Source organism: Amia ocellicauda, chromosome 2, assembly GCF_036373705.1.
Source record: "Amia ocellicauda isolate fAmiCal2 chromosome 2, fAmiCal2.hap1, whole genome shotgun sequence".
Taxonomy (NCBI): Eukaryota; Metazoa; Chordata; class Actinopteri; order Amiiformes; family Amiidae; genus Amia; species Amia ocellicauda.
In genome coordinates this window covers 9,373,832-9,390,943 of record NC_089851.1, presented here as the reverse complement: position 1 = coordinate 9,390,943, position 17,112 = coordinate 9,373,832, and the positions used below count along the sequence as shown (strand labels likewise).

Sequence of the window (17,112 nt, the reverse complement as noted above, 5' to 3'; positions counted from 1 at the left end):
TCTTCTCTTCTCCACATCAGCTGTAAAATATCAAGAATTCAGAATAATGTATTTTTGTAAAAGCAATGATTAAAGCTTTTGGATAATTAGTAGCCTAATTCATTCAGCTATTTATTTTGCTATTACCAATTTTCCAGTAATTTTTACAAAATAAGATATATATACACTCACCTAAAGGATTATTAGGAACACCATACTAATACTGTGTTTGACCCCCTTTCGCCTTCAGAACTGCCTTAATTCTACGTGGCATTGATTCAACAAGGTGCTGAAAGCATTCTTTAGAAATGTTGGCCCATATTGATAGGATAGCATCTTGCAGTTGATGGAGATTTGTGGGATGCACATCCAGGGCACGAAGCTCCCGTTCCACCACATCCCAAAGATGCTCTATTGGGTTGAGATCTGGTGACTGTGGGGGCCAGTTTAGTACAGTGAACTCATTGTCATGTTCAAGAAACCAATTTGAAATGATTCGACCTTTGTGACATGGTGCATTATCCTGCTGGAAGTAGCCATCAGAGGATGGGTACATGGTGGTCATAAAGGGATGGACATGGTCAGAAACAATGCTCAGGTAGGCCGTGGCATTTAAACGATGCCCAATTGGCACTAAGGGGCCTAAAGTGTGCCAAGAAAACATCCCCCACACCATTACACCACCACCACCAGCCTGCACAGTGGTAACAAGGCATGATGGATCCATGTTCTCATTCTGTTTACGCCAAATTCTGACTCTACCATCTGAATGTCTCAACAGAAATCGAGACTCATCAGACCAGGCAACATTTTTCCAGTCTTCAACTGTCCAATTTTGGTGAGCTTGTGCAAATTGTAGCCTCTTTTTCCTATTTGTAGTGGAGATGAGTGGTACCCGGTGGGGTCTTCTGCTGTTGTAGCCCATCCGCCTCAAGGTTGTACGTGTTGTGGCTTCACAAATGCTTTGCTGCATACCTCGGTTGTAACGAGTGGTTATTTCAGTCAAAGTTGCTCTTCTATCAGCTTGAATCAGTCGGCCCATTCTCCTCTGACCTCTAGCATCAACAAGGCATTTTCGCCCACAGGACTGCCGCATACTGGATGTTTTTCCCTTTTCACACCATTCTTTGTAAACCCTAGAAATGGTTGTGCGTGAAAATCCCAGTAACTGAGCAGATTGTGAAATACTCAGACCGGCCCGTCTGGCACCAACAACCATGCCACGCTCAAAATTGCTTAAATCACCTTTCTTTCCCATTCAGACATTCAGTTTGGAGTTCAGGAGATTGTCTTGACCAGGACCACACCCCTAAATGCATTGAAGCAACTGCCATGTGATTGGTTGGTTAGATAATTGCATTAATGAGAAATTGAACAGGTGTTCCTAATAATCCTTTAGGTGAGTGTATATATATATATATATATATATATATATATATATATATATATATATATATTATAATAATAATACTGTAATAATACTGATTATTATTATTATAAGGTACAAATATATGAAGTAATTCTTAATTACATTAGTATAAAGTGTAGGCTAAAGTATGGAAAGACTAAATTGGTAGCAGGGATAGTGGTAACAAAGCAGCAAGCCAAAGAGGTAGTAACAGGCAATGTAGTAAATATTATTACAGGTGTGATGAAACTGTTCATCTGTTATGCTTCCTGTTTGAAAAATACAGTCACCAAAAGCACTGAGTTTATATTATTAATTGTAAAAATGTTATTTTTGATGCAGGTGACTGTGTTGCATCTAGAGAATTGGGGCAGGAAGAACAGGAGATGGGATGAAAAACAGTGAAGAACTTCTTTTTAGTTAATCAATTGATTACATTTCTGTGCTTTTAGTCATTAATGTTACATTTTATAACTGGACATGCATCTTATGGCTGTAGCAGCCAGAAAAGCAGTGATAAAAGTGGTTTTGTTTTGGGTTTTCTGTTGGTCCAAACCTCACCTGACTGACTTTTATAAAATTAAGGCTAAGTCTTTAAGTTTACTAAGTCTGGTGTGCAGTTCCCCCAAAAGTGTCTGATCTTGCTTTTAACATCTGTCCTAATATCTGGATGTTCAATTTTACAATAGTGCTATTTTTTTAGTGTAGAAAATGGGACTGGACAGTACTTTGTGCAAACTGAATAGCTAAATTAATTAAGTAATTCATCTCAGTATCATTGATTTGCATATGATTATGTACACCAAAAGATCTTCCATTTTTAGTTTCAATGTTTAGTGTCCTTTGGAGATGCAATTCATCAATAAATATAATTATTTGATTACATAGTTCTTTATTTCTATACATTTTATTTATATGCTCTACCTAGTGGGGAAAAAATATTCATATCCGTAATTGCAACAGAAAGGCAATTTGTTCACTAACTTAGCAGTTTCCAAGTGAGGGCTGTACATTATCTTATCACAACAGTTTATTTTTATCAGTATTGGCATCCTTGTTAAGGTGAGGCAGTTAGAAGTATTCTGTATAGTTGTGCTTATCACAGTAAGTGCCACAGCGTGACACGCCAGCCTCTGATATCTGCATTAACTGACAGCAAAACTGAAAGCTTTCTGGTGCTGCAAGTAAACACTACACAGGCCCAGAGACTTGTTACCGTGGGAGTGGTTTTACAGCAGACCTTTGTGCTTTTCTATACAGAGTGAAGTTATCAGTAGGAAGCTAGAGCAATCACTCTCCTATTAAAAACAAACACTTTTAATTGTATTCATATATTTATTGATCTTAATTAAGTATTTTAATTTTGTGCGATGAGCTTTTTCCAGGTAGAATTTAGTCACCCATGCACAGTATGACTAGTGCTGTGCATTAACTCCAATGTTGTCTCATTACAGTTCTTCTTACTTCCCTTTTTTTAATACCAGTTCATCGAATTGTTTCCGCTAAATAGATTTTAAAACCGGATGTTAGAGGCTCAGTCTTGCACCTCTGCCACTTGACATGGGAATATGCTGTTCATATGTCATTAAGCAGTCCCAAATTAAACCAATTAAGTTATTTCAGACATTCAATGAAATACCAAAATAGTTTATTCATATCATATTGCCTCAATGAAGAAAGGAAGCTTTCAATCCGAACTGTGTGGTTAGGGCTGTGCGATATGACGATATATATCGTATGACGAATGAAAAACGTCTATCGTTTCATATTATGCTATATCGTTTATATCGAGGTGTCGCAAATCGCAATCTTTACGGCAGTATTTTTCGTCATTAGGACGCTTTGCGGTCTTCCCGGTTCTTCCACACGTGCTGGATGCGGCAAGAAATGAGCATCAGAAACAGAGACGTGAGACCCGACACACAATAACACACAACCAAGAGATGCTTTAATGCGCAGGCGCACACGCTGAGCCCCGCTCTCGTCGCCGGACTGAACTCGATCTGCAAGCAGCCCCCCCCCCCCCCCGCTAATATAGACTGATATCATTTGTATAAAATTAATAAACGTTTGTTTGCATTTTAATGAATTGGAAAGCAATGCAAACACATGCAGGAAGTATCATTTTCTTTTTATTAAGAAGTGGTTCAACAGTTGTATTATTATTATTACTATAACTATTTTGTATTAACATGGTGCTGTACTTGTAAGCAGAATCGAGACGCGACAGTCAGAAAGAAATGTCTGTCCAGCAGATGTTAATGCGCCGCTATAAACCCGGCTGTTGTAAATCTCCCTGAATCTGAACCTTACAGCGCATGTGTAGCGTGATCACTGTTACGTGTGTTACTGGTGTTGTGTGACAGTAAATCATGCTGTGTGTACATGTGTGTGTGTACATGTGTGTGTGTGTGTATGTGTGTGTGTGTGTATGTGTGTGTGTACATGTGTGTGTGTATATGTGTGTGTGTGTGTGTGTGTGTATGTGTGTGTGTGTGTACATGTGTGTGTGTGTGTGTGTACATGTGTGTGTGTACATGTGTGTGTGTACGTGTGTGTGTGTGTATGTGTGTGTGTACGTGTGTGTGTGTGTACATGTGTGTGTGTATATGTGTGTGTGTGTGTACATGTGCTCTGAGGAAGAGAAGTCGAAACGCGCAAGCATTATGATGTTCACTTTTTCTCTAATTAATCATTTCTGAGACATCGGTGAATATGGACCGTTTTTAGACGGGAGCTGCTGTCCTTCCTTGACCGGATCATTGTTCTATATAAAATCCCTTGTGTGTGTGTGTGTGTGTGTGTGTATATCCCATAACAACATAACACACGTAATAGTAATCACACAACACTTGCCCTGTAATGTGTTGCATTCTGCATATATTTACCCTGACAGCCTGCATGTAGTATTTGTTAGTTTTGCTTATTGAAGGATTAACGAAATACTTGTAGTTTGAATGTCTTTGGTCTTATTCTGTGGCTTGATTGGATAAAAACAAGAAATATCAAGATATATATTGTATATCGTCCAAATTTCTAAAAATATCAAGATATTATTTTTAAGTCATATTGCCCAGCCCTATGTGTGGTGCATGAATCTATTTGAAACAAGTGGAGAAAAAAAGTAAAAATAAACGTGAAAGAGCTCATCACTATGACAAATACTTTGCATGAATTGGATCCATTCCTGTAATGTCTGCAGTGTTTCTCTTATCTGTTTATTTAGTTTTTGTGTTCTATAACAAAGCTTAATGAAGTCCCTCATAGTACAGTAGCCGAGTTCAGCCTGTTTGGCTCACAGGATAGCAGGCAGGTATGAAAATGGAGAAGGGGGTTTTGTCCCTAGAGATAAATTTACTTCTGTGGAATGTAAACATTTGGACTAAACAAACTCCTCTCTGATGAAGCTGAGAGCACAGGAACTGGCAGGGACAGAGGCACAGCAGTGAGGTGTGAGCCCTAGGCAGAGCAGCACTGAACGATTTCATCTTCACTCTAAACCACCTCCAGCAGTGCGTTTCAGTGTTAACTTAAAGAATGTTGTTTCTCTTGCACCCTGTTTTTTTAATGGTAAATCAATTGGAAATGGATAATAAATAGTTGAGAGCTCTACTACAAAAATCTTAACCCGAGAGTTGTGCACCTGTTTGTGTTATCTTTAGGAAATATTAAAGTCTGAATTTCATGATGCACTTTATGATTGCTGTGAGACAGAGGGTTAGGGTTAGGCAGGCCACCAATGTTATTTGAATTTGACACCGAGTAACATTTTCAGGAAGTAGAAGAGTAGAGACTAATGTATTGTACAAGGAAGTCTTTAAGAAATAGTTTTCCTTTAACCTCTGTTTAGTGGGGAAGATACCAAGTTCTGACTGCACAGTAAGATGGTTTAGCATTAGCTGGTCCCTGTGTTTTACCTCAAGCATTTAGGCAAACTCTCAGGAGACAAGTAGGAGGGTGTTTCTATACACATTAGTCTGTGTGTATGTGTGTGCCAGGGGTATAATGCTTCTAATTATTTTTAAATTCAGGGAATGCATTGCTATAATTTCAACTATAATTTTCAACTGATAATATATGTTATTAACAATTCCTTATTTCACCTAGTAGGCAAGATGCACAGCAAGAACACCAGGGGCAATGTAAAAGCAATTCAGGTCTTTGTTGTGCACTGTGCAGTACAGAAACTTTACAGAAGACAGACTGCATGCTGGGTGGCTGCTGGCTTACTGAGTGGTGCAGAATTATAAAACAATCGGTCTGTGTCATCTACTTTTAATGCATGATGCAAAGGGAAAAGAAAAGTGGGAACTGTTAAACTCCACCCTGGCCTTGACCCACATGAAGAATGGATCAACATGTGGAAAAAATACCTAAACAATCGTGATTGTGTTTCAGAAGAAGTCTGCATTTGTATGTAGCCCACAGGAGGAAGCAATAGGACTTAGAGCTCTTATTACAAGTCACAGCCTTTCGTTGGAGCAGAGTGATTGTGTTCTTGCTGTTTTCCACTTTAATCTCATTTGAAAGTTGGTTGCAGAATAATTAATTGATTATTGTTTTCCTTTTTTCCATGTACAGCTGGACTACATGGAAGAAATTCAGCAGGTAAAACCTTTTTGTCAAGCTCACCTGGCTTGGGCACATAGAAGCAAATTAAATCCATTAATTTGTAATTATAGCAGTGATCAAAGGCAGGTGGATACCATTATGATGTCTAGTGTAGCAGTTATTTTGCCATTTTTGTCAATAGGCATTCCATTTGTGTGTATCCAAATGAGTCTTGATATGCAGCTGTTTACACAGCTGACTATATCCCTAAGATGTTCAATGTGAGTTTCAAATGGGGAAATATACCCGTAAATTAAAGTGTTAACCTGTTTACTTTGTTAGTTATTTAACTTTGCTTTTGTGTGGGGTGGAACAAGCCATTTGGTTCTCTATGTACATTAAAGCAATGCTGATGGCACTGTGTAAAGTAAGCCCAATGTCAACAAATGCAGTTTATTACAGTTTAGAGGGCCTCTCTTGTGTTTGTGCTTGAATTCCTCTGGAGAAGATGACAGGGTTCTCTTGCCTCGAATTTCTGATCTCTGTCTGGGTTGTAGTACCGCCTTCTGTAATAACTGCCCTTGTCCAGTCACTCGTTTTATCAGTCCAGTTTTATTGCAAATTGACATCATTGGACATTTAATGAAAACTTCACAGACAGCAGGTGAATTAAACAGAATGGGGAAACCCTGTTAAATATGTGCTAAAGAGACGGTCATATATTTGTGATGTTTCATTATTGCACACCAGCCCCATCGGAAGTCTAATGAAAAAATCCAGGAGAGCACATGAACCTACACTAAAGTATGATTGAGTTACAGGCTTAAGTGGGCATCTGTCGTTCCTCCCACTGGCTTCTTCTTATTAACAGACAAGACTTTGACTCATTTTAGCGGTCAAACCACAGGCCATAGCCCTGCTTTAAATATAGTGCTTCTACACTATTGACCCTTCAGTCACTGTATTCCCCTCATTGGAAGCAATGTCTTGTATACGGCCCTGATTTCTAAGTACTCAAAGCACATGAAATTCAAATTTACAATCAATATTTTATTTCTTTTTTTTTCATTTCCATTTTTGCAAGGCTGGGATATACAAGTATAAGTAATATTATTTCAGCATTACAAATGCACAATTTGCAAAATTATAGCTTTTAAAATTTGTGCAAATGTGTTAAGTACAGAAAGTGGAACTGGCCTAGTATTGTTTTCCTTTTCTTTGTCGCAACTTCCTCCTTATTTGAGAAGAGAGCCATGTTTGGTGTTGGATGTTATGGTTTATCAATGCATATTAAAAAAGCATGAGTTTTACCTGTGCCAGTTGTTGATGTCTTTCCATTAACAGAAAAAAAAATGCCTTGAGTATTCTTGCATAATTTATAGGTGTGGAGTAGCAATTGCCAGCATAAAATATGCATCAGGGTCCTTAAAGTAAGAAATTGTCTTGTTTGAGAATTGGAGGCCATATGCTTCAGACACAAGTGGCAGGACTGCTTCCCCTCAGAGAGAGCGAGGCTTTGCATGGAACCTCCCAAAATGGTGGTGCCACGCTGCCGCAGCGCAGCAGCCGTATGTCAGGGTGTCTGCGTTTGGAACAGGACAAAGAGGGTCAAATGGAGAGAGAGACCCCCGCTGTCGGCGACAGATAATTGACGGGATCAGATTCTTCTCTTTGGTCAGCTGGCCACTGGGGAATATAACAAAGAGAAATAAAATGTGCAAGGCTAGCTGTTCTCCCAGTCTGGCCTTGCCCTCCCTGACAGCTGGTCGCCTTGGGTAAATTGAATCAGTGGTTTTGCAGTTCGGGCTATTCCTTTTCTTTTTTTTTTCCTCTCTCATCTTTCCCATTTGTTTAATGTGAGAGTAGTTTAAGACCTAAAGTAGCTTGGTCACTGAAGCGATGTCTAAGCTGCCTGATCTACTGCTCTCTGATGCGGCTGCCTGAGTACCCACATCCTCCTCCCCAAATCTCTCTCTCTCCCTCCCTCCTTCTCTGTCATACTTTCTTAGGGATGTGTGTGTAGAAAACCAGAGGAGTGTGGGGGGGGCAGGGGTTGTGTAACACCTGAACTCATTATCCTCCAGTTAAATTTAAAGAGACTATTAAAACAAGGAAAAGAGGTCAGCTTTTTCCTTAATCTCCTTTTCCTTGGCAGAGCAGCAAAGCACTGAACTGTTTCAACACTATTTTAGTCCTGGTTTTGAACTTTTACTCAACAATACAGCAGGGATTTGATCTTAATACACTTTTGCTGTGGTAAGAGCTAGTCAAAAGGCAAGCAGATACATTTTATATGAGTAATAGTGAATTTAATCAAATAGTGCACCATCAGTCTCATGGTAAATTGGTGTTCCTGTTTGGCATTTTTTTTGTCATTTGTATTTCTGGGCAAATCTGTTCAGTGCCACATCTTTGGTATACCTACCCTTCTTATCTCACTAAGAGAGGCTCCTTCTATTGCTGTTGTTAAGCTGCTGAAAATGTATAATTTTTCATATAGCTTTTATAGCTTTTTAAATGGTTTATCAATGTCTTTGGTTGCTTGTGTGTTTTATCTTTAAGATTGAATGCGCTTGTTAATATTGTCTTTCTACAATATGATTCTATACAGTGCTTTGATATATCTTACAGGCACTTCATTAGCTAAATAAATTACTAGTAGTAGTAGTGATGGTGGTAATAATAGTAGTATACCGTAAACATTATTTCCAGAATATAGTACTTCTGTTCGACTGGGCTGCAGGGAAGCAGATTATCAAAACAACATGGTTTTGGTTGATATTGAGGAAACAACATCAGGCGTAAGAAGATTACCACAGCATTTTAGTTTCATCATTGATGAAAAACATTGTCTGAAAAGCTATTAACAAGATTAACACACTATCCATGGATCTGTGCAAATATGTGCACTGTACCTTTGTTCCCAGCATGGTGATAGTGCTAATTAAACCAAGTGGTGTTTAATTTTTGTTTTTCAAGCATAGTAAAAACAAGTATGTTTCTTTGCACCATTGCATTGTTCGGGTCTTTAAGGATCAAGTATCTTATTCCGTTGTGTAGTCCCACACAGTCAGCCACACTAATAAGTGCCAGCCAGCCTTCCTGAAATTGCACCGCTTCTAGCTGTCGAGCGTTAAATATAAAGTGATAGTACAGCCAGAGAGGAAAGTACTCCGCAGCCACAGTGTGTGTCTGGTGCGCAGTGTGCTACCAAGTGCTCGAAGTTGAGAACAGCACCCTGGGTTCCTTTAAATGACACTTAACAGTTGTCAGAATGTTGTCATGATATACAATTATAGTATCAGTAAGCCCAGCTTCTGTCATGCAAACTGAATGAGATTTAGTGTTTGCCGTACACTGTAAAAGTGGACTGGAAGCCGTGAAAATAGACATGCATAGCAAAATGCAAGCTCGTAACATTTTTCAGGACACAGTGCTTTATGTGACAATAATAGGATGTTGCCACGGATGACTTACTGTGACGTATGGCACTATCTCCAGCAAAAAGGATTTATCTGTATTTTGCTTAGGGTAAGTGTTTTTTTGTTGTTCTTCTTCTTTTACTGTTACTACCTTTTTGAAATTTGAATTTAACTGTTGATCCAGCATATTGGTCTGGGAATTAAACGCAGCTAGGCAATCGGTCTATGTGAAGTAGGAATGAGAAAAACACCATATTGGAGATTGAATGTTCCTATCTGGAAGTGGGAGTTGCTCTCTGTTGTGTGTTTGCTGCCCGAGATTGTATCTGTGCAGCAGCCCGACAGATATTGTAAGTGGCTATGTTTTGCTTGACAGCCACCAATCCTCTGCTCCCCAGATTGAACGTGCACAGTTTCGAGTATGGATCACTGGGCAGGTTATAATGCAGATCTCCAAGTTGACTTAATGCAGTGAATGAAGGGCTTTATATTCCTCAGTGACAGGCAGGCGGCCACACAAATTGGGTTGACACTCACTGTAAAGTAATCAGTGTTAGAGAAACAACATTTCAGCTGACTGCATGGTTAGTTTTAGGTGATTACCCTGCAAGAATTTCATATTCTGTTATAGACATTCCTTTTGAGACCTTTAGACACTTGGAAAGTTTATAAACATGCTGCATGTTTTACTGCCTCAGGATAGTTGATATTTTCCACCAGTTTATTTTTGTTTAGTTTTAAAAACCTTTAATGCATATTGAGAAGAGCTAGCCTATACTATTATTATTATTATTATTATTATTATTATTATTATTATTATTATTATTATTATTATTATTTTATATTAGCTTTTATTATTGTGCATGTTGTATTTAAAAGGCATTATATATAAATATGTATCTGGTATATATGCAAGTATTTATCTCATACCAGAATTAAGCTATGTTGATGCATATGATTTATTATTTTTAATTCTTGTATGAACTGTACTATACTTTCATTTTTATACCTGTACATCTGGTATCTTGTGTTAACAATTTACCACAAGGTATGTACAAGAACTTTCATTTCATGATTTATATCTGTAGTATCTGTGATAAGGTGAAGTCTGCAGGTGGAATAACCCAAAGGTGGCTGGAAACTCACTGTGTGTGGAGGTGTAACTATCTGTCTCCATCATCAGACTGAAACTTCCTATGTTCTCAGGTGTGTTTCTTTGTTCCAAAACGCTAAATATCTGCCACACAACCCCGCTGCGCTTTGCTGCTGTTTGTCTAACCTTCTTCTCGGAATGAAGCGTGCACGGTAACTTGTGGGCAATATTTCAAACTGTCACATTTGTGTGCCAGTCAGAAAATAACACTTCTCAGTTGCCAAGCGGCTTATTAGGGAACGAGGGCAGGGGTGAGAGGCTGAGGAAGGAAAGCTGTGCCGTTTGCCCACTGTGGGGGGAGGTTACTGAGCGCCGATGGGACTGCTGTACACCATGTAGTCAAAGTAGCTAAGGGATCCTCTAGGGTGGTTCTGGGAGATTTTAAGGATTTGAAATAGGATCTAAACTGAACTGAATTAACACCATCTGCAAATGTGGCAGCTTTGATTTATTAATATCAATGCTTGTGGCCTGCGTGGTACAGTGGTACTGTGCTCTGTGTGTCCCATCATTTGACACTCCGTTTGGCATTTTGCTTTGAATAGTAGCGCAAAACAATTTAATCAGCTGGAAAGTGTATGTTGGAGTCTGTTTTGTGTGTCTGTATTTTTCTGAGGTCGGGACAGCGGTATACTTTTGCAGTCTCCAGATCAGCCATCTGGTAATTTAGTAACTCTACCAGGACCTCAATAAGATGGACATACAAAACAGGCCTCTGGAGTTGAAGTTGTCCTCTAAATGCACCATTTTGCTGTATAAAAAAATAATATTCTTTTTAAAACAGAGCATAAATAATAATTTCTGAAATCATGTCAGTTACGGAATGTGTTTGTCAGGAAGTTAAGACGTTCTAAATATATTAAATGAAGAAACCACAACAGAATAGATTCGCCACTGCATAATTAATTCTAATAGAATTTATTTCTGAAAAAGCTAGGTATTTATAGGGATCTATAACCAGTAGCTAAGAAAATAATGTAATTTTTCACTTCATGCTTATCTAAGAGAGAGAGAGAGAGAGAGAGAGGGATATTAGTAACAAAAATGTTTGCTTATAAAACTAGGAGTGCTGTATTTTGTTAAAGTGATGTCCTAACAAAAAATATAAGTAAATCAAAATAACTCTAGATAAGTACTGTATGACTTTGTGCATTAATAATTGACAAAGCATTCATTTTAGCAGCTTGATCAAACTTTACAATATCTTATGTGTGAAAAGAATGTAATGCTTCCACCTTCTGATGGTGTAAAATCAAGCAGCCTTTTTCTTCAAACTTCAAACTTCAAACTCTGTGTCTTTTTATTTTGTATTTCAATTTTAAAAGTGTGGCCATGCAACTGCAAGTGAATATACTAAAATGTATGCATATAGGTGTACAGACACAGACAAGCATTAGACGATGTATTAATAGAACAGCTTTTCTGTAATATACATCATCTGTAATATTTCATGTGTCAGTTTTGTGTTTGTTGTTTGTTTATCTAAATTAGAATTCATGATCTTTAGTTAATCTGATTGTTTTACAGTTTTAGGCATTTCTGAAGAGTGGAAGAAGCATAATAAAGGACAGTTAATACTAGACAAACTAGATCAAGGTTTCTGAAAGGGACTAGTAACTTCCCTTTTCCTTTGTGATATTTATAACTGAATGTATTGTAATAACAATTATATGTAGTTCCAATAAAAATAAAGTGTTGTTACTAATACATAAAATAATTAACATTTCAGGGGCAGACTACCAAAAATTGGGACTGGACTGCCAGACTGTACCCAGTGATTCCTTATTCAATTGGTTGGCAAAACAAATGAGTGAACATTGAAAGAAATTTAAAAGAACAAATAAACAAAACAAAAAAAACATGAGCAGTCTTGTTCTTGCCACTCCCCCCCCACTCACATTCGCAACAAATTTGACACAGACACTGACTATGCCTATGCCAAGCCTATGCAGTTTGATGGTGAACCCTGCATGGACCTCTGTCTATTGTAAAACAAGTATTTTAATTTTACAAAATGTATGTAGGACAGACCAAGTAATATACAGGCCTTTCTATCTAGGCATAACATATTACTTTCACTTTTAAAGTCAGGGGTATGTTGTTGGAAAGTTTATATGACAATTTAAATGTGGAATCTTCCAACAAAACAAAATACATTTATAGTTTATGTACTTGGGAGTGTTTGTGTTTTTCTGTTCTGAACCTTTTACCACCTTGATATTAGATTTGTCTACAATTTATTTTTTGGAGCGTTAAATGGAAATGAAAAATATGGGCTACCAAAATCTGTGGCGGGCTATCATAGTTTACCTTTTGGTAGCCCACTGGACTACCACACATAGAAGTGATTTGTCCACCCATGCTATTTATAAGAAGGTGCTAATCAATCAAGTTCATTTGGGTACTTTTCCCCAGAAAGACTGGATTAAAAGATCTGAACTTTCATATAAATGGGATGGGAAATTGTAGGGTTTGAGTTTTGATAGACACTGTGCTCACAGATTCCCTAGGAGATTGTCCATGGCAAAGTTTAAATATAGATATTGATTTAGACATGTACCAGTGTAAAAGTGTTGAAAATAAGAAAACTAAACAAGAAAATAAAATATTTTGTGTTGTGACTTATATTGTACATGGCACTGACAGTGGGGAACTAGCTATATTGTGGCAATATTTCAGTATTGCTTCATAATTTTCACAATTGGACTCCTGGAACCAGAAATCCACTCCTCTGACCTCAGACTGCAAGGTCAAATTCAGCTGGGTAATCTGTCCAGGGTTCCCTTTCTAATAGACCTAGGTTTAAGAACAACCAATCGCCTATATTTTACTTGTAATCTGAGCTGGAACTCGGTAATGGTTTGAAAATTTATCAGACACTTCTTCATGTTACATCAGTCTCAGAAAAGCTAGCTTTGGATAAATTGTACATCTTTGCTAAGCAGTTTAGTTTTCGTTCCGTTTGTGGAAATGTCTGAGCTTGATTATTTGTGCTGGATAAAGTACAGTAGTCGCAACTGTGCTGTATATTATTGTCAGAACGTCTCGTTGTATCTACAGGACCCTGTTAACGCTAACTGGCAGGTAAATGTCATATGCGAGAGTGTTGCCTAGCTACAAAATCAGATTTTGTTAATACAGGAAAGAGAGAGAGAGCCTTAGAAATACATGGCAAAATGCATCTCAGGACAGCATCAGTATTTATTTATTTATTTGTTGGTAGGTTTGTTTGTTTGTTTATTTTCTATGTGTCTATTAGTTCAGCTACAGCAATACATTGTTTTTCTTCTTATTGTTAATATTAGTAGAAATAGAGGCAATTTTACTATTATCACAATTGTGCACACTTTCTTTAAATTTCACAGAGACATTTTTAATTGATTTGTTAACTGGAAACTGAAACTGTCCTCAGGATAAAACCCTGCTGGCTTGAAGATGTTAAGACTGTCATCTTCACTTAGAGATATATCGAGAATTAAAGGTCACATTTGATAGGATGATATTCAAAGGTCTTTGCTCATGTTCAGATTTTGCTGTGCCCGGTGTCATCTCTGTTTCAAAGTATTTTTCAATATTTAAACTTATGTTATTCAATCAACTAAATTGTTAAATAAAGTATAGTTATTTTATATAAGTTCAAAAGGGTGCAGAATTAACACATTAATTAAATTTTGTCTGTAAGAGCTCAAACTACACTATTTGTGAAATTCCACCTGGTTCACACCCCTCACGATCCTCCCCCTCAAATGATCCCCCTGATGATGGCTGCAGTGGCTGTGAGTGTGAAACGTTCGCAGTCGGCTGCTATCCCTTAACAGTGTAGTACTTAAGCCTCTTTTAAAATTATAATTATAGTCATTTGAGGGAGTGCCTATAACTCAAAGACTGGAACATTAACTTCTCTGTGGAAATATAATCACTATAACACACAGCTTGCAGTGCTAATCGCCATGGAGTTCGCTTTTTTGGTATAATAACGTTTTCATTTGTGGACGCAAAACGCTGTCCCTTTTTTTAACATCAACAGACCCCAATGTTGCCTCACAGTGTTTTGAAACACAGAGGTCCTGTGTCAGAGGCTTGCCTAGCAGTCGTCACCCAGTTCCTGCCATTATCTGTGAAAATACAGTGAGGTCTCTGGAGAATGGATAGACACTATCTCCGCACCTGGGCCTAGCACAGGAAGCAGCTGGAAGGACAGATTACGTCTGTAATGCTTCTAGCACACTGGACTAATGTACACTTTACTCTGTTTATTTCTTTCAAGTAACTTGGAGATCCTGATCTTTTTTTGTGCTCTGACTTTGCTCTGGCCCTAAATGTCATATCAGCATTACTTTTAGACCTTATTACTTAATCCCACAGGCAAGCTTTTCACTAAAAGCAGTTTCCATGTGCTCTGCTTGTTTTGTTTGTGTTTGATGTTGCCTTAGTTTTAATCTTATAGCATTAAGAAATATAAGTGTGCTGTACTTCAGTCTATAAACGATGGGAGGATATGTCAAATATCGAGTAAGTGCCCTTTTTTACAGTTACAGCAAAGAAATATGTAACGTTTCTCATCGGATTTTAATCAGCCACTCAGACTACTAGTGGTTACAAGCTGTAAGAATTCTGATAATGTCAGTACATGGCTCCAGAATGGATAATAATAGGTTTTAGTACAGGGCCTAAACAACATATTTACAAAATGACACAATAAGTTGCCCCCAGGACTCACCTGAAGTATACTTTCTTCCTGTTGCCTCTTGTTTGCCTGTAAATAGGTTATAACCCCTAAACAGACAGACTACTCTCCCAGGTCACATGGTCTAATGAAATTACTTCAGGATATTAAGGAGCTCATAGGCCTCTTTTTATGTGTGTCCCGGGAGCAGTGAGAGAGATGCCTGGCAGTGGATGAGATTTTGATTGCTTTTGGTAATAATTCTGAATGAATTCAGTCCAGAAGTATGGCATTACAAGAGCTCTACGGCTGTAACAAAGGGATGACATGCCATTTCCATGTCCTGTACTGACGCACCATGCGCACCACACCCTTGCAGTCGGGCAGTGGGCTGTGTGCAGACTCACTTGCAGGGGGAAGTCCCTGGCTCACAGCAGCAGCTGAGTCTTGGGGGTTTCCTGAACAGGGATGTTTGACTAAACTGTAGGTGGGAGTGAGCGCTGTGTGTGTGTTCATGTGTATTTGTATGCATGTCTGTGAATGTGTGGAAACATTTAGAAATCCACTTAGGGGATATTGTTTGTGACACCCCCATCTCGAGGTGATGTAATATTGCTTCCCCTCATGGCATGTATTTTCTTTTGCAGGAAGTGCCCCCTTTTATAGAGTATCTACACAATACCAGGAATCTTACACAGTATAGCATGTTGAATACTTGGTATTAGATTTGCACGCAGGAAAAAACTCACTTCTCAAAATGACTGTTTATGCATATTTGTTTTGTCTTTATCATGTTGATCTACCGTACATTTTTAAGATTCACCCAGGAATACCAAAAAAATCCCAAGTCTTGTCTATGTCTCTAAATGCTATACTAAATTTGGTCCTAAGACCCAATCATTGTGTGGTTAGGAATCAGAAAATGTTTCAAATGTACCTGTATCTGCTTCAGCACACATCGGTCACATCTAGTGAAAAATAAACAATTTCATCTGGCAACATACTTTTCAAATGATTTTCTTCTAGTTTTCTGAACTTATTTTACATTACATTTAGTTACATGCCAAATGATGTGCTGAATGATTGTGATCATCAATTTTATCCCCATGTGCTCACAGATAGTCAGACATACACAGACACATGCTCATGACTGACATTTCTTTTATAGGGGATATGTTTAACTGGTTGAATATCACATTTTGCTCATAATATGTTTCGATATACTTGTCTTGTTTGGCTTGTCATTAAGACAGGATTAGAAGTTTATAGGGGAATAATGAAGCAAAGCTAACAGCCATTGATAAAATTTAATTAGTGCAATAAGGGTGTTTTCACTATTATAATTATAATAAAATTATATTTTTTAGGTGCATTAACCTGAATGGTAAGTGTTGTTTTCACACTTCAGATTTGTTGTATGATACGCTATAGATGTAATTATAAAATCCTTAGAAACAAACTAATTCAAACCCAGCTTTTTAACATGGGTACCCCTTTCAAAAATTACAACAGGATCTTGTAGAATAAACAAATGAAAGAAAACCTTATCAGCCTTGTATGTTATAGCCATAAATCCCATTTCGAACTGAGAATTTCTCTGAAAACCCGCATGTACTGCGTCTTATATTACAGTCACTAACATTTGTAGACCGGAGAAATCTTTGCATTATCAAAAAGCTCCAGACATATTGATGCTATATTAAATCTATAGGACAAATGGCAATTGTATCACAGTCATTGGTTTGAGTTGCTTCATTGCACAGCTGCTTGATGTTTAGCTGGCAAATCACTTCAGTGAATAACCCACGACTTCTGATCTAGATGGAAAACTGTGATTTTCATTTTTAGACTCAACCTCCCCCTCCTCTGTTGTCCGCAAGTAAAATCCATTACACTACCTCTTCAGGGAGACACCAGCAGACATATTATTGAC

At 37.9% G+C, this 17,112-nt stretch overlaps 1 protein-coding gene across 3 annotated transcripts in view; it reads left to right on the top strand.

The window, feature by feature from the left end:
• zeb1b (zinc finger E-box binding homeobox 1b) overlaps positions 1–17,112 on the top strand; it is an 89,609-nt gene that overhangs the window by 27,213 nt on the left and 45,284 nt on the right. The window contains exon 2 of one of the 3 annotated variants that reach the window (XM_066717785.1): positions 5,969–5,995. The exons of the other annotated variants lie outside the window; for them this stretch is intronic. Coding sequence (XP_066573882.1) covers positions 5,969–5,995 — 27 coding nt within the window. The remainder of the gene's footprint in view (positions 1–5,968; positions 5,996–17,112) is intronic. 3 annotated transcript variants of the gene reach the window in all.